The sequence below is a fragment of the Simochromis diagramma genome, unplaced genomic scaffold (genome assembly GCF_900408965.1).
Source record: "Simochromis diagramma unplaced genomic scaffold, fSimDia1.1 OVJJ01000321.1, whole genome shotgun sequence".
Taxonomy (NCBI): Eukaryota; Metazoa; Chordata; class Actinopteri; order Cichliformes; family Cichlidae; genus Simochromis; species Simochromis diagramma.
The window spans coordinates 3,455,931-3,476,696 of record NW_024386772.1 but is presented as its reverse complement, the minus strand read 5'-3'; the positions used below and the strand labels follow the sequence as shown (position 1 = coordinate 3,476,696).

Genomic DNA, 20,766 nt, shown 5'->3' with positions numbered 1-20,766 from the left:
CTCCTCGCCTGCCAAGGATAATTGCTTAATGAAAGTGAACAGCGACCCAAATCCTGGCAGAGAGGGCAAATGAGAGCTCGAGGTCTGTTTGCAGGGAAAAGTGCTGCAGAGATCCTTGAGAGTTTACCACCCTGCAGAATGAACACCAGTTTCACTAAGTAGCTGACAATGGTGCAACGTAACTGCATATGGTTCCTCCACCTTTTTTCAACTGGAAGGTCTCGGCACCTGTTAGTTTAGGCAAACACAAACAAGCACCTTTTTAAAGGTTCAGATTGAAGAACATTTAATGTTGCATTTAACAGTTACAATGCAAAATGATGCAGTACTGCCATGCTTTATTTCTGTACAATCACGTTTAATAGAGCTGGAGTCAGGACTTTATAACTATAGCCAAACCAGGCCACAAAAATGTACTTTTAACAGATTTTTCCCTCTAATGTAATTAATTATTCTAAGTAACGTGATTAGTTATGTAATTAGTTGTTTTCTTCTTTTATATATCAGCTGTATTTTTAAGAGTTACTGTACATGGTTAGGAGTTCATTTTATTTGTATTCATCTCTAGGTATATGTGTGTGTATATACCTTTAAGTCCTAGGGTATTTAAAAATAACAGAGTAATACATTGTTGGTATTTCAAGTGCATTTTTTCCTGGTAATTAATTCTCAAAGACTTTTGTATTTTCTCTATTTTCACAAGAGTGGATGTCCCAGCAGATTCGCTCCAAAATATGACTCACAGAAAGTGCAATTAACCCAAAAGGTACCTCGTGTCTGTGAAGGTTCTTTGAGTAGTGTTATAAGCAAAGTAATAATCTATTTGCTTTCCAATTTATTCTAAGAATTCTGGATCCTTTAACCAGGAAGATTGCAATCGCCATCTAGTGGTAAATAATGGTAAGTTCGGTAAATTTAGTTGAAACGAAATGCTGAACTAAGAGCAGCAGAAACATGCCTGTCTGATCTCGTCTGACCAGGGCTGATATCTGACATGTGGCCCTGAGGCCTGAGAGAAACATGATGATGAATTTTTTCACAAGAAGATGTCCAACCTATATGCACACTCCCTCTCTCCCCCCTCTTTGACGTTACATGAGCAGCTGAGTGACATTTTTCTTCATCATCACAGCTGAAATGGGGCTCTCGACCCGAAAACAAAGCTCAGCGTGCTCGTCACGTGCTGACACAGCCAAAAATGCAGAAAATGGAAAAAACTAATAGCAAAATATTGATGTTTAATCTCTTTGCAGAAGATGCTTTAGAAAATACTGAAGTCTTTTTTTTTCACGAGACAGTTGACAAACAGGAGAGCCAAGTATTCCCAGGAATTCTTAGATGAACACGAGAAGAGGAAATTTCCATTTGAAACTGCAAACATTCAAACAAGTCGAGGGCCCATTTAAAAAAAAATAATTTTAATGTAACAACAGGTCATAACACAGTTTTGCCCAGCTGTTTCAGTGTAGACAGTTATTAAATTTAAGACTGTTGAATGGGAAAACCAGAGTAACGTTAGTGAGAACTTCAACATTATGCACTCCATACTGCACATAAATGCCACTTGTTTTGCACAATATCCAACTGCTGACCTCTGTATATTTTATTTTTATTTAATTTTATATACAGTGGGGCAAAAAAGTATTTAGTCAGCCACCGATTGTGCAAGTTCCCCCACCTAAAATGATGACAGAGGTCAGTAATTTGCACCAGAGGTACACTTCAACTGTGAGAGACAGAATGTGAAAAAAAATCCATGAATTCACATGGTAGGATTTGTAAAGAATTTATTCGTAAATTAGGGTGGAAAATAAGTACTTGGTCACCTCAAACAAGGAAAATCTCTGGCTCTCACAGACCTGTAACGTCTTCTGTAAGAAGCTTTTCTGTCCCCCACTCGTTACCTGTATGAATGGCACCTGTTTGAACTCATCATCTGTATAAAAGACACCTGTCCACAGCCTCAAACAGTCAGACTCCAAACTCCGCCATGGCCAAGACCAAAGAGCTTTCGAAGGACACCAGGAAAAGTATTGTAGACCTGCACCAGACTGGGAAGAGTGAATCTACAATAGGCAAGCAGCTTGGTGTGAAAAAATCAACTGTGGGAGCAATCATCAGAAAATGGAAGACATACAAGACCACTGATAATCTCCCTCGATCTGGGGCTCCACGCAAGATCTCATCCCGTGGGGTCAAAATGATCATGAGAACGGTGAGCAAAGATCCCAGAACCACACGGGGGGACCTGGTGAATGACCTGCAGAGAGCTGGGACCAAAGTAACAAAGGTCACCATCAGTAACACACTACAACGGCAGGGAATCAAATCCCGCAGTGCCAGACGTGTTCCGCTGCTGAAGCCAGTGCATGTCCAGGCCCGTCTGAAGTTTGCCAGAGAGCACATGGATGATACAGCAGAGGATTGGGAGAATGTCATGTGGTCAGATGAAACCAAAGTAGAACTTTTTGGTATAAACTCAACTCGTCGTGTTTGGAGGAAGAAGAATACTGAGTTGCATCCCAAGAACACCATACCTACTGTGAAGCATGGGGGTGGAAACATCATGCTATGGGGCTGTTTTTCTGCCAAGGGGACAGGACGACTGATCCGTGTTAAGGACAGAATGAATGGGGCCATGTATCGTGAGATTTTGAGCCAAAACCTCCTTCCATCAGTGAGAACTTTGAAGATGAAACGAGGCTGGGTCTTCCAACATGACAATGATCCAAAACACACCGCCCGGGCAACAAAGGAGTGGCTCCGTAAGAAGCATTTGGAAGTCCTGGAGTGGCCTAGCCAGTCTCCAGACCTCAACCCCATAGAAAATCTGTGGCGGGAGTTGAAAGTCCGTGTTGCTCGGCAACAGCCCCAAAACATCACTGCTCTCGAGAAGATCTGCATGGAGGAATGGGCCAAAATACCAGCTACTGTGTGTGCAAACCTGGTAAAGACCTATAGTAAACGTTTGACCTCTGTTATTGCCAACAAAGGTTATGTTACAAAGTATTGAGTTGTATTTTTGTTATTGACCAAATACTTATTTTCCACCCTGATTTATGAATAAATTCTTTACAAATCCTACCATGTGGATTCATGGATTTTTTTTTCACATTCTGTCTCTCACAGTTGAAGTGTACCTCTGGTGCAAATTACTGACCTCTGTCATCATTTTAGGTGGGGGAACTTGCACAATCGGTGGCTGACTAAATACTTTTTTGCCCCACTGTATATGTACACACACACACACACACACACACACACACACACACACACACACACACACACACACACATATGTATATATACATATTTAGTATACATACACTCATATATTTGTACAGGTACATATATTTATTCTTATAATTCTCTGATTCCCATTCTTATATTTTGCTTGTTGTCATGTTATTGTATTTTGCACACCCCTGTTGCTTGTGAAGCTTGCACACAAGAATTTCACTTGCATGTGCTGTACCAGTGTACCTGCACATGTGATGTGACAATAAAAGTGATTTGATTTGAATATTTATGCAAAGCATAAAAGGACGATTTTCTTTGTCTCTCTCTTTGTTTTTCTTTTTTTCTTCTTTTTTTCCTTATTAGATAAAAAGGAAGGTTATCTGATGCCAGCCACATGAAAGGATGTAGGCATGACAAACACAAAGAATAAGAAAAAAGTTTATTAAGTTTAGTAATGCTGTACTAAAATTAAAATTAAAAACCTCCAAATACCTCAAACAAGTTTAAGTCATTTGGAGTTTTTTAATTTTGAGTGAGCTGAGTGAGCGTTTTCACATGCTCCATACAAAGCCATGGGTTCATCATAGGCCTACTAGTATAAAAAACAATTTTCTCCTCCTTACATGAAGCAACACTTTGGTGGACTTGCTCTCTGCCTAAAATCCTGACCGTCTTGAAAAATCTACTTCACGTTCATGTGGGGGTTATATCCCAGCTGTAAGAGTGTGAGATGCAGTGCACACCCTGAGTGGGTCACTAGTTTATTGCTGTGCACTCTCCCTCTAGCATCTGCAGAAAAAAAAATCTCAGTGGGTCCGGAAAGTGATTTTAAAAAGATTTTAACAACAATCGGAAACACATAACAAAGAAGGAAGAAGGAAAGCTGGATCAGGTGGCTCTGTCCTGTCCCAGAAGTTATGCTGCCTCAGGCTGCTGATGTCCTTCCCATGATGCACCAAGCATTTCATGTACACCTCCCATATGTTTTACTACTTCATGTTATTAACTTTCTCCTTTTTCTCCCCCAGAGTGGGAACATTCCTCTTCTTTTTCCTCTCACCCACCCCCCTGGTCCCTGATTACGATGGAGGTTTCTTCCTGTTAAATGGGAGTTCTTCTTTTCCACTGTTACCAAGCCCTGCCCAGTGGGGGGATCATCAGATTGTTGCAGTTTTCTCTCTATTTGTAGGCATTTATCTTACAATATAAATTGCCTTGAGGCAGCTATTGTTGTGAATTGGTGCTATATAAACAAAACCAAATTGAAACGGAGTACCGTGCTTTGGCACCAACAGTTGCAAGGTTTACACATGCATCCTGGGATGAATGTTGGTACTTCTTGGAGACGTTGTTTTGTACTGAAAATTTATTCTTTTTCTGACATTTCTTTAGTTTTAGTTGAAAATTGTAATTATTTCTTTCCCAGTAATAGAATGACTTATTTAAAATAATTGGATTATTTGAAAAATGTATCTTACAGACCCAGAAACAGCCATGACCTTCTGTCTAAATGTCTTAAAGAACTATTTTAGGACATGTGAAAAACTGGCAAAAAATCTTGAAACCTTGAATCTATTTTTTAAGGATTTGAAAAAGTGATAAAAAGATCTGTTCATCAGTAAAAACAGACAAGGGTTCTTTAAAGCTCAAATATTTGCTTGTCCAAGTAATGTTGACATTATTTTTTCTTTAATTTCCATTGGATTTATGTAGCCACATGCTTTGTAATATAACACCAATAAGGAAAATCTGACTTTAGATGAAAAAAGGCAAATCTGCAGCTCCTCTGACTTTAAGAGGGACGTATATTATCAATTTCAGCACATTCTTTAGCTGCTGTTCACTCTCATTACCTTCATAGCGTTTTCAGCTGTAGCGGTAAGTTGTAATTAGAAAGAAATAAGAAAATAAAATCTGCTCAGTGATAAATAAATAAATAAATAACAGAGTTAGGAAGTCTGTGGTAAATGGTGGAGCAAAAATCAACCCTTGTGTATTTTATACTGGGCCTTGTCACGTTCTCTTGGTCTGAAACAAGTTGTTGTTGCGCCTCTCCCTTTACAGACTTTCTTCTGTTTGAACAGTAGAAAGTGGGTAAAGGCTACAGCAGCTGGGTGGAGCTTCTTTGCTTCTGTGTGCCTGAGATAAACATATTCCCTTACAGTTAATATTCTACAGAGCCAAGACTGGAAACACTGAAACTCTGGAGTGTTTAGAGCTGTCTACAGCTGAGGCTCGCATGGCTGTACACACAGCTTTTATATTAAATTTCGACCATGTTTGAATTCAAATATTCACCATTGTATGCATTTTTATATTTTAGAATATACTGACAAGCACAACAGTTTCACTATAGAGGTTTTATATTGTGGTGTTCACAACACAGTGACAAGGAGAAAGCACAACAGCTAACTTCTTCTGCGTCAGCTGCTTATGAATTGGCCCTTTGATTCTGTGGATTCACATGGTTATCAGCTGCTATGAGTGGAGTCATTGTGTTGATTCAGTCTTAGAGTGCGACCTTTGTGAGCGTCGAGCAGTGCAGGGCTGTTTTTATTGTCGCAGCAAAGCAGACATGATGATGAACAGGCAGAGGAAGCTGCTGAATTTGCCCAGGAGCACAAGCAAATACATGTGCTGAGAGAGTTCAGGGGCATCTTCTCGGTCATGTTTTCTTTGGTTTCATCTTTCTACATCTATTCTTTCTTTGTTTTGTCTCTTTGTTCCTTCTGTTCTTATAGCTGCTTTTGTGTCTTTCTCCTTTCAGGAGTTTTGTATCTCTCCCTGTGATCTGTGGGTTTTGTATGTCTTTGTGCTCATTTCACACTAACATTTTGGATGCTTTATCTCTTTCTAGGAAATTTTGGTAGGCCTTGGGTTTGGTACGCCTTTTCAGTTATCTAACTATAAATAATAATGATTATGCTAACCAGTACTGGACATGGAGATGGACAGGGGCATGCCCGGTGGGGGGGGGGGGGGGGGGGTATCCTACTTATGCCCTGCTCAAGGAATGCTTTTGGGCTAAATATGCAGTATCCAGTACCCACTGGATGGCACCATAGATATAATCATATTGAAATTTAATGAGTACATTTAGTTAGGTTATTTTACTGAACTACAGATTTAACGTACTTTAGTATTCTGCATCTACTTCTCTGTAATTTGGATGCAGATGTTATACTTTATACCCCATACCATTTAATTTAAAGCTTGTCGTGGTTCGAATTTGAGAAGAGACATACGACTGAAAGTCCATAGTGGGTCAACACAAATGATTTTATTAAAACACATATATGTGGTGAAGATGGGCTCTGGAAAACATCAGCCTCAATCTCCCCCGAACAATAGGTGGGTGTGATATTTATACTTATGATGACCAGTAACTCGCGTCACCACAGATGAAAAACAACATGCATGTTCCAGTAATTCTATCTCAGGAGATATTCTAAAAAAGAACAGCTACTTCCTTTGTTCGTCCACCGCCTACCAGATGCATCCTGTTATTACACTCTTCTGGACTTATCAGAACTAAACTGTCATGTGCAGTGGGGCAAAAAAGTATTTGGTCAGCCACCGATTGTGCAAGTTCCCCCACCTAAAATGATGACAGAGGTCAGTAATTTGCACCAGAGGTACACTTCAACTGTGAGAGACAGAATGTGGAAAAAAAAATCCATGAATCCACATGGTAGGATTTGTAAAGAATTTATTCGTAAATCAGGGTGGAAAATAAGTATTTGGTCAATAACAAAAATACAACTCAATACTTTGTAACATAACCTTTGTTGGCAATAACAGAGGTCAAACGTTTACTATAAGTCTTTACCAACCTATAACAAACTTAACAAACAAAAGTCAGCTGACTGTCGATGACCCAAGGTGTTACACAAACAGGTGTGGCTCATAATGTGGAGAAGTGAAAACGAAACTTAACATTTGTGACCGGGCAGTTTAATTACTGAGTATGCAGTTATTTCAGCAGGTCCACTCGAGGCGTGGTATTGAGAGCTTGTTCATTTCTACAACAGCTGGACTGCGGGCTTCATCCATCCTGTTCTTGTTTCCTTTGCGCAGATAAAGGTGAGACCTCCGCGAGGACCTGAACACAACACACAGAGAAGAAGAAGATGTCTGAGGCAAGGTAAGGCAGCTCATGGTGCACGGAAAACTTTTAGAGTGCATGTAGTAAATAGGGGTGGGGGAAAAAATCGATACTGTGTAGTATCGTGATATTTTGTTTGCTAATAATGTATCGATACAGGGACAACAGAAATCGATATTTTGTTACAAAAAAAGTTTTTGTGCTCTGACTTCAGAGCATGTTGATCAGCTCCTTTTTCTGAGCAAGAATCCTGACATTCCTTCACTGTCCAAATGTGTTTAACTTTTTTTTGGCAGCAATAAACATGACAGTTTACTTATTTTAATTTAAGACAGGTTTTATTTTAATTAAGTTTAAAACTTTTTTATTTAATGTAAAATTATATTTTGTTTTAATTTACTTTCAAATTCTTCAGTTGCTGAATGGGCTGCATAGTTTTCTTAAATTGCATAGTTCAGAATAGCTATAATTGTACCAGATGGTTGCATTCAGTTAAGTTGGACTAGACTGTAATACAAACCGTTCAGTTTGTCAACAATAAAACTGACTGAAATGAGAGAAAGACTGAGTGCGAGACTTTGATATTAGATAAAATGAATATTGATAAAGTTTACCTTTATGTACAGAATCTGAATATCGCAGATATTTAAAAAAAAGAAAAGAAAATCGCAATAATATCGTATCGTGCATTAAGTATTGTGATAATATCGTATCGTGGGATGTATGGTGATTCCCACCTCTAGTAGTAAAATACTACTAGAGGTGACTAGTACACACCCAGCGACTTTAAAAGAATCGTTGGAGGAACAGGACCGCTTTACTTCTACGTATCTACTCTTTCACTTTAATCAGCTGCAGTTCCGGTTACATCAAAGTTTTCATGTTAGATTTAATTTTAAAAACTTGTGATGGGACTGCTGGTTTTTACACGAAAACGTGTCTCTTTGTTAGCGGTTAGACTTTTAGCCTTTTCATATTTTAATCTTTTAAACCTAAAAAATGTACAAATATGCAATGTCCCCTCCCAAAAAACATATCTTTGCTTTTTTCTTTCTTTTCATCACAATGACTACTTACATAAACGTTTGGAGGGGCTATAGAAAAACTTTATACAGAGATGTATTAAAGGACAAAGTCTGTGGTTAAGTCATAAACACTGCAACTGTAACAGACATGATACATGAGCACTGTTGCATTAATATTAACAATCTGATAATGAGTGTGCTGCTAATTAATATCCCAGGTGTTTTTCTACCACTCTAACCATTGAGGCCTGAAGAAAATACCTCTAGAGCAAAATGACTTAGTCACATTAATGTTACCTGCTTATGCATGTCTGAAGTCGGGCTTTATAATAAGTAATAAAAGTCCCATCAGGACAGGAATTGGGTGACAAATATTCAAGTTTAAATGTCCTGCATTTGTATAGCGCTTTACTCAGTCCCTAAGGACCCCAAAGCGCTTTACACTACATTCAGTCATTCACCCATTCACACACACATTCACACACACATTCACACACTGGCAATGGCAAGCTACGTTGTAGCCACAGCTGCCCTGGGGCGCACTGACAGAGGCGAGGCTGCCGGACACTGGCGCAACCGGGCCCTCTGACCAAAAGTTTAAATAAATTTGAAACGGATGAAGCAGAATATACACAGTACACACCCAAAGAAGAAGAGCTATATCTTCTGTTGGTGTACAGCAACAGCACCAGGACAAAACAGAGAAAATGTATAAAAAAGAAAAAACACAGAATTGCAGTACACCATTGAGGCAATTGATTGCCTCAATTACAATGAGTATCGGTAACTTAATATGCAAAAGTCATAAACATCTGCCATTGAACAGTATCTTCCCTGCTCCCATTTAGCACTATGTTGAAATTAGGAAGGAAGGTAGTGATGGCTTTCAGGCTGAATTTTATAAAGTTTTCAAAGAAGAACTCAAGCCACTTCTTCTATCCTGCTTCAACTGGAATTTGAATCAGGGAATAGCCCCACCATCATGGGGAGACGCTATTATCACAATTTTACCCAAAGAAGGAAAGAATAAAGAATATTGCAAGAATTACAGACCCATTTCCCTTCTAAATAACGATTACAAATTGTACGCTTCGATCATTAGCAAAAGACTTCAAAACTTTGTACCAGATCTGATAGAAGTGGATCAAACCGGATTCATTAAGGGACGTCAGGCACAGGATAATATAAGGAGAGTCCTTCACATTATTGATAATGCAGAAAAGACTAATATCGGTACTGTGTTAATAAGTTTAGATCAAGAAAAGGCATTTGATAGCGTTAGCTGGCTCTTCCTATTTGGAGTATTGAAAAAATTTGGGTTTAAGGACAGTTCAATACAATGTATAAGGACAATCTATAATCAACCTACAGAAATTAAATACATTTAAAAAAAATTAAAAATAAATTAAAAATAATTAACAAAAACATTTATAAATTAAAATAAGTAGACCAAAAATTGTTTAGTCAGGAAAACTGTCAGAGTAATGAAAAATAATGCCAAATAATAATAAATAATATCAAAATGTGCTTTTGGCTCTCTGGCTAATATCTGAATAAGGCAACAGGGCAGCAACTTGAGTGAATTACAATGCCATTTGTTTTACATTAACCAGTATCAAACAGTGAAATTTAGGTCATCTTGCGCAGCCCACAATGTTTTAGAAATAGTATTACGAAAAACATTAAAACATACAAAACATTAGTGTTGCTTTGCATTATGTTAATGAGAACAAAGGCACGTTGTATAGTTTGGACCTATTGGCTGAACACCTGTAGATGCAATAATGTTTTGAGGCATTATTTAGATAAAAGGAGAGAACTTTGAACTAGCCTTTTATAATGCTTCACCCTGCATCCTTCTTTCAGATGAGTTCCTACATAACCAAGTCATTCTTGAGGGTCTGTAACCTGGGTGTGTCAGGGTTCCTGGGTCGGTGACTCAGTGTTTTCAGTTCACATTCACTGCTTATCTACTGCCTGTTCCACTTCCTGTTTTATTGTATTAGCCTTGGTCTGTGTGTATTATGTTCAGTCCTCTTCCCATTATCATTAGTTCATTATGTTCAGCTGTGTACTCACCGGTCTCTCATTATCATCATTATCACCAGTCTGTGTATTTAAGCCCTCGGTTCTACCCATTCAGTGTCGGGTCATTGATGATGTACGTCTGATGGCAATGTCGTCTGTATGTTCAGTCAGTCGTTCGTTCGTTCGTTCGTTCGTTCGTTCGTTCGTTCGTTCGTTCGTTCGTTCGTTCGTTCGTTCGTTCGTTCGTTCGTTCGTTCGTTCGTTCGTTCGTTCGTTCGTTCGTTCGTTCGTTCGTTCAGTCAGCCAGCCAGCCAGCCAGCCAGCCAGCCAGCCATTTCCTCCCTCTGTACTGTTTGCTCACTCCTTCGGCAATAAACATCCACCTTCACCTACCTGCCTGTGAGTCCAGCGTTTGGGTCCTCCTTCTCTCATCCACGACACTACCGCTGACAGAATGACCCGACCCCGCGTTGTGGACCCAGCGGACTCTGAACTTTTCGAGCGGCAGGAGGCAGCGCTCCTTCGCTGGACGGAGGGGCTTCGGGGAAAACAGCGGCTCTTCGCGGAGAGAGAGCACGTCTTCGAGGGGACTCGCCTGGCTCTGGGCGGGCCTCGGAGACGCCGCGTTCCCCCACCTGCTGCCTCAGCTGCACCGGAGCATTCGCCGCGGAGAGTGGGCGTCACAGCCCAAGCTTCGGCCGCTCGCTCTCCCGCCGCTCCGCTCCTCGCTCGCCCGCCAGCCGCTTCACTCTCCAGCCTTTCCGCCTCGCCACGGCACAGCGGCTACACCTCCCACCTCGGCACAGCGGAGGCTACCGCGCCAGAGGCTCAGCCGTTTATCCGGCCCGCTTCCTCTTCCCGGGGAAAGTGGCGCACACGCCGCCATAAAACGGACTCTGTTCAGCAACTCCCGGTGGTGAGTTCCAGTGACTGTTTTCCACACCCCTCATCTGATTATCCACTTAAAACACACAATAGACTCTTTTCTGATACATGGGGAGTTTCCCTCCTGGAGGATGATGTGGACTGGGAAGATTTTTTTTCTGCTCTGGCTCCCCGAAGACTGTTCAGTCAAAGACTGTAAATAGTGGTGGCAGAAAGACCAGAATACAACCCGATAGACCTGTCAGTGTCACTCACCCAGTCATTATTTCCACTCCTGTCAGTCAACCTACGCCCACTCCTGTGCCAGCTCCCAGGAGGAGGGCAGCTGCGACCCAGTCTACCTCCACACCCGCTCCTGTTTCTCGGGTGGGGGTGACTGGTGTCCAGCCACCTTCTGTGCCTGTCCCAGTGCCCAGGCTGAGGGCAGCCAGAACCCAGCCTGACCTCCCTGGAGGCTTGAAAGAGCTAACCGGTCCACCTACTACTTCACCCCTTCATCCACCTCCTGATCCAGCTTTTCACGCCCTCGCAGTATCACTGGTTAGGCTAGCTGAGGTGTCCCCTGCTCAGGCACCAGCTTTATTAGCCCAGGCTGCACTGTTGTCCCCTTCACTAGCTCACTCTTTAGCTCAGCCATTAGCCTCACCGACCTCTGTTTCTCCATTGGTCTCCTCAGTCCAATCTGTCCTCTCACCTGTAGCTCAGTCCCCTGTCCAGTCAGTCCAGTCTGCTCCTGTCCCCCAGTCACCTCCTGTTTCCCAGTCGCCTGTCCACCATCCTGTTCGGTTCCCAGACCTGCAGCCACAGCACCCAGAGCCAGCTGTGAGCTCTCCTGCTCCCCCAGCCAGGGGTTTCCGCACCCGCTGGCCCGGCCTGTCTCCAGCCGGAGGCTTCAGCTTCGCCTGGTCAGGCCTCTGCCTCGGCTGCACCCACGCCCGGCCCGGCCTCTGCCTCGCCTTCAACGTCGCCCGGTCCGGCCTCTGCCTCGGCTGCACCCACGCCCGGCCCGGCCTCTGCCTCGCCTTCAACGTCGCCCGGTCCGGCTCCAGCCTCAGAGCCTTCGTCCTCGTCTGGCCCAGCCTCAGAGCCTTCGTCCTCGTCTGGCCCAGCCTCAGAGCCTACGGCTTTTGTTTCGCCTGCTCCAGCTTCGGCCTCTGCTTCGCCCGGTCCGGCCCCGTCATCGCCTGGTCCGGCGTCGGCCTCTGCTTCGCCCGGTCCGGCCTCAGCCTCAGCTCCTGCTTCGCCGTCGCCTGGTCCAGCCTCAGCCTCTGCAGCGACGCCTGGTCCGGCCCCCGCATCGCCATCGTCTGGTCCTGCCTCGTCTGGTCCTGCCTCGTCTGGTCCTGCCTCGTCTGGTCCTGCCTCGTCTGGTCCTGCGCCCACCGGGCCATGGCCGGCACGCCTAACACCGGAGAGCCGCCGCTGCCTTCCGCGCGGCCGGCCCCCTGAACTGCTCCGTCTCCTTCGCCGCCGCCGCTGCCTTCCGCGCGGCCGGTCCCCTGAACTGCTCCGTCGTCTCCTTCGCCGCCGCCGTTGCCTTCCGCACGGCCGGCCCCCGGGCCGCCGTTGCCTTCCGCACGGCCGGCCCCCGGACCGCCTTTGCCTGAGTGGCCGCCGTTGCCTTCCGCACGGCCGGCCTCCCGAACTGTGTCCACATGGCCGCCCACCTGAACTGTCTCGGCCTCGGGCCGCGTGGCCACCCTCCTGAACTGTCTCTGTGTGGACTCCGTCCCTCCGTCCTGGGCCCCCTCCGCCCGCCCTGTTCTGGTTCTTTTTCTTTTGGCCGTCGGGTGCCGGCCTTTGGGGGGGGTACTGTCAGGGTTCCTGGGTCGGTGACCCAGTGTTTTCAGTTCACATTCACTGCTTATCTACTGCCTGTTCCACTTCCTGTTTTTTATTGTGTTAGCCTTGGTCTGTGTGTATTATGTTCAGTCCTCTTCCCATTATCATTAGTTCATTATGTTCAGCTGTGTACTCACCGGTCTCTCATTATCATCATTATCACCAGTCTGTGTATTTAAGCCCTCGGTTCTACCCATTCAGTGTCGGGTCATTGATGATGTACGTCTGATGGCAATGTCGTCTGTATGTTCAGTCAGTCAGTCCTTTGTTCACTCACTCACTCACTCACTCACTCACTCACTCACTCACTCAGCCAGCCAGCCATTTCCTCCCTCTGTACTGTTTGCTCACTCCTTCGGCAATAAACATCCACCTTCACCTACCTGCCTGTGAGTCCAGCGTTTGGGTCCTCCTTCTCTCATCCACGACACTACCGCTGACAGGGTGACAGTTTACCACTTTCTAGACCAAGTAAAATCTTTTGAGTAAATTCTAAAGTGTTGGTCAGGGCTTTGGTGTAGCTGAGGTGAAGTGCATAGATCAGTCCAAACATTACCAGGAAGGCTTCACCAAATCTGGGGAGACTGAACACGGCATCACTTCCAATGACGACAGAGATTTTCACAGGTTGGTAGTGAACTGGACTTGTCGTGTCATGGTCACTGATGACAGTGAAGAGGGCCACTTCAACACCATCAAGCTCCAACTCATCAGATTCGTCCTGAATTAATGAAAAAGAGATACTAATCACAATCTAACCCAAGAAATACAACAGACGACATATAATTTCTCATTTTACCAACTCCCATTGAGATCCAATACCTCTTTTACAAGGGAGACCTGAGTCTCATTGTAAGAGGTGAAAAACAGAAGATCCATGTTCTGCACACATAAATCAGCTAATTCACCAGAGAATCAAGTGGTGTGAGAGACTGAAACTAAGCTAAAGGAAATACACAGGAAAATGTTTTACTAAACATCTTATCACTTTCAACAAAACACCAATTCAGTTCATTCATAGTGAGGAGACAGAAAAGACCATACATGGAAACCGTATGGGTAGACTAAACAAAGGTAAGTCCAAACAGTGCATCAAAATACATGTTTGTACTTTGATGCACTGTTTATATACACAGTAGTATCTGTTAGATACTTAAGGATACTCAGGTTCTGAAAAATCCAGAGACATCCTCATGCAGATAGACAGGAAGGGCGTGGAGAACGGTAGTGCGCTTGGTGTGGATATCATGGATTTCCTATTTCCAGATGAAAAACAGAATTGTATATACAACAACAACAGTCAAATCAGAACATATGTCCACAAATAACCTGTTCACATCTTTAATACAGTCAGACAAATAGCAAACACAAAGTGGAGTAATAGCAAAATTCAAAAAGCTCATTTAAATCATTGAACCTGTCCAATGTTCCACTGGTTCAACCTATGAAATGTGTAACAATCTATTATTACCTGTTCATTGTGAATTCTTAGACTTTCAGCCAGGGCATCTGCTGTCTTCCCAGTTTTTGATGCCTTCTGTCTGAATAAGGTCATCAGTCGAGGAAGATGGCGGTCAAGTTCAGCGTAGAATGTATTGGGCAGGTTCTGATTTGTAATCCGCTGAAACTCTGCATACAACTACAGCAGAAGGACAACACAGTTCAATATGAAGAATCTCGCACACCTTTATAAAGCAGCAAAAAGCTGCCACATGAGTAAGAATTACAATTTTCATTTTAAAGAGAGCTGATCCATATTACCTCAGACTCCATTTTTAAAGCAGGCCAGAGGTCCAAGAGCTCCTTCACTCCTTCACAACCCTAACCCTGCACATATAGTTTAAAATATAGCGTTTCTAACAAGCAAACGGCTTGAAAGAACTCTCACTGCAGACAGGTATCTCCGCTGTGTAACTGCAGGGACAACGGGCTTGTTTGGACCCAACTATTCTGAGTCATGAGAGGGGGTTTAAAAATTTAGAGAGATTAAAACACTTTGTTTCATACTAGGCGACCGGGCGCCACCTCTAGAACAAGTGGTATCTAACTTTTTAAACAGCCTGCGACCCTCATTACAACAACTTAATGCTAGCTCTGCAAGTGCAAAGTTTCCTTCGGGGAGAGCAGCAAAGCACATAAAAAAACAGGACCCGACATTTCTGCCATTCTTTTTGACACGCACCCAAAATACAACTAAATATTCGTATTTTAACAATAAACTATTATCAACATTGAAAACGTACTGTAAGTCCAGTGATGCTAGTTGCTGCCATTAGGTCCAACTTTCTCCAGTCGTCCGTGTTGCCTCTTTGGTGCTGTTCCCGCCCATATACCTTTACTTCTTCTGTGTTTCGTATTAATGCTCATTAGCGCCGCCTTCCGCTTCGGAGGGTGAATCAGAGATTAACTCGGAATAAAAATTGATTCCTGCAGCTGCTCAACACTAACGGAAAAAATTAAAAATATATATGTAGGATACATTGATAAAACAATGAATATTAAAATAAATACATTTTGTCTTCCACTAATGCATTTAAGACAATTTGATTTTACCTATTTGGTGAAACACTTTGAGATTTTATTGTATTTTAGCATGTGCTACATAAATTAAGTTTATTATTAAATCCTACCTACTTGAAACAACAAAAATAACAGGGCTTTACCATTCTTATATGTCCTAACTTAACTGTGTTACGTTGTGCTTAAGTTATGATTTTAAGTGATGCTTACTTAATATAGAAATAGTTCAATTCAATCAAATATTATTAGTTTCATTTACTCAAAAGGAAGAACATGTTACACAAACTTGACATATTTAAGTTAACAGAACTTTTTAAAGACTTTGAGTATACACTACTTAATCTATTTAATTACTTTGAACATTCGGGTTTACAGTGTGTGCTGTACATTTTAAATAAAAGTGTTTAAACTATTAAAGTTGTTCTGTAGTGCACTTTTTACTGAGCTCTGCGACCGAGCTGTCATGTACAAGTTTTGTTTGAATTCCCCCAGAAACCTCACAAACAGATGATGCTTTGTGTTACAGAAAGGAGCTACAGGAGGCCTTGTGCCGCTACACCACAGACACCCTCACCTACATCCACACAGTGAGAGCATTCTGTGAGATTTTCTCTAAATGGATGCTCTGGAGAGACACAGAGGTAGAAATGATGAGGGATATCAAAGATAGACTTGAAGCACTTGACCTAAACTTCAACCATGTTACTAAGTCAGAGAAAAAAGGTAAAGCCTTTGTGGAGTATATGAAGAGCAAGGTGACTGTGAATGTAGACAGCAAGCGTGTAGCGCTGGAGAATGAGCTGGTCAAAGTGTTGAAGGACACTGCAAGTGGCCTGGAGAGTCTCAGCAGCTTCCTGGATGCAGTGGAGAAGCTGGCAGTGACCTCGCTGCATGTGTTCACGGAGAACCAGGTGTTACACCTTCCAGAAGGGATCAGTCCTGAGTATGTTCAGGCTGTCATCATGGCTGCACGAGGGATCTGTCCTCTGCTGCTGGATTTTAAAAGAGACGACAACGTCTTCTTCCTTCCCAAACTCCAGAATGTGGAAGTGCTGGCATATCAGCTGGACAGATACATACAGACCTCCAAGACAATCTGTGATAAGTTGGACAAAAGGTAAACAAATAAATGATATACAAAATATTAAGGAATTTTGCACATTAAGTATCATCTATTGTATAAAATAAGTCAACCTGCGTTCTTCACAGCTGCTTCAGTGACTTTGGTCTGAAGATGGCTGTAGAAACTGTGGTTGATCTTGATGTGGATTTGTCTGAGGATGACATACAGAGAATGCTTGATCACGTAAATCAGCTTGATGAGATCAGGTAAGTTTTTCTGTTCCCAAATATGTGTCAGTGCAGAACTCTTTTTTTTTTTTTTTTTAATCTTATCTCAGGGCTCAGATACTGCTGGTGTCCTACTGTCCTGCATAAGATGTCCTTTGATGTTGGTGCTGTGATGTAGACATTGCCACTGCAGTGAGACCGGTTTCACTCCTAGTGCATCAGGGGTCTTGAACTCCAGGCCTCGAGGGCCGGTGTCCTGCAGGTTTTACATCTCACCCTGGGCCAACACACCTGAATCAAATGATGAGTTCATTACCAGCCCTCCGGAGAACTTCAAGACAAGTTGAGGAGATAATTTAGCCATTTAAATCAGCTGTGTTGGATCAAGAACACATCTAAAACCTGCAGGGCACTGCCCCTCGAGGCCTGGAGTTCGAGACCCCTGATAAATATGCTTGGTCTGGACACTACACTATACAAAAAATGATGTAGCTTCTGGATCTTAAAAGTGAAGCTAGTGTAAATGTTCCTTAACCTCCTGGGACCTGGCATCCACATATGTGGACATCACAATTTGGGTTGTCAAAATACAAAATTTTGCTCTACAAGGGCCTGATATCCACTTACGAGGACATTATACTGCCACTGCTCTATCAAAATTTAAAACTAATGTCCGCATATGTGGATCTCATTTCTCTCAGAAACAAAAATCAGGTAATTCTTTGTTTTTACATTCATCAGGTCACAATCAGCCCAAATAGCAAAGAGAAATTAAAAATGCATGACTTGAAAGAGTTTGGGTCGTGGGAGGTTAAACCTCTAGTCTTGTTCATGGGCTGCAGGGAGGACTTTTATCCCTGCAACCAAAAAAATGTTTTGCAGGACACATGACATGTTTTTGTTGGTCATGTAACCTTAAAAGCTAAACCCAAATAGTGTTAATATTGCAATAACATGCTGACATTTTAAAATGTGTCACCCCACTAATTCTTTTTAAATTTCTTCTCTCAGGATGAACGAGCAGTTCCGAATGGTGTTCTTGTTCCAGGAGGAACCATGCCATGGGTTCATTAGTGAGTTCGACAAGCGACAGCCCACCATGCTGCAGTTTCTAAAGGAGCTGGAGGAGACAGCTGTTCAGTTAGACAGAATGAATCTGGGGGCAAAGATTTCCAGTGTGGCAGGCAGCTCCGTGGGGGCAGTTGGAGGTGTGCTGTCCATTGTTGGTTTGGCATTAATTCCTTTCACAGCAGGAGTTTCTCTAGCTTTGACAATGACTGGAGTCGGGCTGGGAATCACCAGTGGAGTCAACAGTGCTGTGACCACTGCAACAGAGCTTGGAGTAAATGCTACACAACGAAAGAAAGCCTCTGAAGTCTTCAAGAACTTTATGGAGGATGTACAGAGTCTCCAGAGTTGTCTGGAGGAGGTTACCAGTCAAACCATCGCCAAACTGGACGCACATAACATAAATATGGTTGTGGGAGTTGGCAAGATTGCAGCTAACGCTGGTGCTATTGGAAAGGGTATTGATGCACTTGTTGATACCGCTTCTGCTGTTAAGATGTTACAAACTGAAGAGCTGCTCACGAGTGCTGGGAAAGTTGTGGCTCAAGAAGGACAAGCGTTACGTAATGCACCCAGGGTTGCTTCAGATATCCCAGATATTGGTCAGGCAGCAGCCAAAGGGACCCTTGCACTCTCCAAGTCAGCAAGAGCAGGTCTCATTGCACTTAATGCTCTCTTCCTCAGCATGGATATTTTCTTCATCTGTAAAGACAGCATCAGTCTGGCTAAAGGCAGCGAGACTGAAGTCTCACAATTCATCAGAGCCAGAGCTGCACTTTGGCGTTCAGAGATCGACTCATGGCAGAAGATGCATGACTCTCTGAATGAAGGTTTGCCAACATCAGAAAAAAAGAAGGCTGTCCTGGAGACTCCAATTTATCTGTAGATGGAGGTGAAGAAACAGAGTGAAGCAGAAAGGGTAGAACCATCTGCTGAATGATTAAAAAAACTGCAATGAAACAGTTGTAAATTTCTGATCACTGAAGTGCTCGACTCATGCTAACTGAAACTATGATCAGATCATAGAGCCGTTTTATGTGGAAAATGTTTGAAAGCAATCGTCAGACTGTAGGTCTTTTCAGTAACAGCATGCAGCGAGGCATCCTCATGCTGTAATTACATTAATTGCCAATAAGCCAACTGAAAAAAATGTATATTCTAGAGTTGTGATTACTGCAATATCAAGTATCAGAGAAAATATCTGTCAGTGTCAAATTTGAATAATATATGTGATTTGTACATAATTCTGCTGAACATTTTATTTGCACAGTCAAATATAAAACCGTATTAATAACATTATTTAATCAAGTATGCAATAAAATAAAAAATAATTACTTCCAGATATAGACATTTTTTTGTAATAGTTCTGTTATTACACAGTAATTACACGAAGTTCTGGTGCATAGATTTTAGAACAGATGAAATATTCTTGTACCAGTCTGCTGTGTGTGTACTGCACTGGTAATTTAACAGCAGCACTAATCACATGTAATGATCATAATGTAAATGTAGTCTGTTTCTTTTTGTATAAATACTTGTATCCTTAAATTTTCCCTCTGTTGATATATAAAGTTTTAACTGATCCAATGAAATGTGTTAATATCCAGAATTGTTTTAGTGAATATAATTAAAAAGCTATGCCTGTGGTCGATGATAGGCAGCAGATACTAGATGAAAACTCTAAAACAAAAAAACAAAACAAAAAATTGATGTTGTAGTTTTTCTTGTTTAAGAATCAATATTTTACAATATTTTACATAAAAATAGAATGGCCTCTTACACATTTGCAAGCTTCACTTATAAAACATGGGACAGCTGTAATTACAGTTTCAAAGGCAAATATATGATGATGATGATGATGAAATATTCCAGATGAAGAAAAACAAAATTCCCACAACTGTGATGCTCTTAATTTTATTGCTACAGTATTTAACAAGGTCATTGTTAGTATATGTGCATATTGTCCTTAAAGTAAAACAAACAGACAAATAAACGTACAAGTAAAACCCACTTTTAGTTAGTAATTTGATGTGACAGTTGGAAATGTAAATTCCAACAACCAAAAACTCAGCAGTCATTGTTCTTGCTGAACGTGGTGCTGAGATAAAAGTACAAGGAAAAACAGAGTGAACAGAAAGTGAGTCAAAGAAAAAGAAATACAAAGACAGAGGTTATCAGAAGCAGATGTGGTTGTGGTGGGTGAAGAAACTGCTGCAAGATGCTGAAGCAACAATTTCAAGTAATGCAAGTATTGCAATATGTAACAACAACAAATGTTTCTCAGTTGAAAACAAGGATTTCTTTTAAGATTTGAAATAAATTCATAAACTATTACTGATATAACCTCACAGGTACACCTTGTTGTTACTATGTTGGACCCCTCTTGTCTTTAAAACTGCCTTAAATTTTGTATAAAAGTAAAGAGGTTTTGTAAGCCACACATTACTTTAGTCAAGTATGTACATTTAAACATGGTTTTAGCTGTCAAAGAGCAATACAAAGAACTGAATAACAATAAAAATTCACATATTTTATTACTTAAAATATATATATGAAAAAATGAAAAAACATATTGCTTTATTATGTTATATATTTATATATCACCAGTGGAATCAACAGTAGGCCACTGGGACAGTTTGGCAGTATCCTTTGCGTGTCTTTAGACTTGGACTAGTGTCCAAAACACTTGATCAGCAAAAAACGTCAGAATATACACTCTTTTCCTCATTAATGATGCCTAATGATGAAAAACTAGGGATTCTAC

The 20,766-nt window shown here is 41.9% G+C and overlaps 1 protein-coding gene across 2 annotated transcripts; it reads left to right on the top strand.

Annotated features, from left to right (window-relative positions):
• Positions 1–7,039: 7,039 nt before the first annotated feature.
• LOC120740506 lies at positions 7,040–19,695 on the top strand. 2 transcript variants are annotated; one of them, XM_040042923.1, is made up of 5 exons: positions 7,040–7,136; positions 7,317–7,383; positions 16,171–16,761; positions 16,854–16,973; positions 17,946–19,695. In XM_040042923.1, the coding sequence occupies exons 2-5, from the start codon at positions 7,370–7,372 to the stop codon at positions 18,886–18,888; spliced, it is 1,668 nt and encodes a 555-aa protein (XP_039898857.1). In that variant the 5' UTR covers positions 7,040–7,136; positions 7,317–7,369; the 3' UTR covers positions 18,889–19,695. The 2 variants fall into 2 exon arrangements, with proteins under 2 accessions (XP_039898857.1, XP_039898865.1); XM_040042931.1 differs by lacking the exon at positions 7,040–7,136 and adding an exon at positions 7,165–7,204.
• Positions 19,696–20,766: the final 1,071 nt, after the last annotated feature.

Coding starts and splice junctions, on each gene's coding strand:
- LOC120740506 (XM_040042923.1), top strand. Junction 16,762..16,853: donor TGTGATAAGTTGGACAAAAG/GTAAACAAATAA, acceptor CGTTCTTCACAG/CTGCTTCAGTGACTTTGGTC. Junction 16,974..17,945: donor AATCAGCTTGATGAGATCAG/GTAAGTTTTTCT, acceptor TTCTTCTCTCAG/GATGAACGAGCAGTTCCGAA.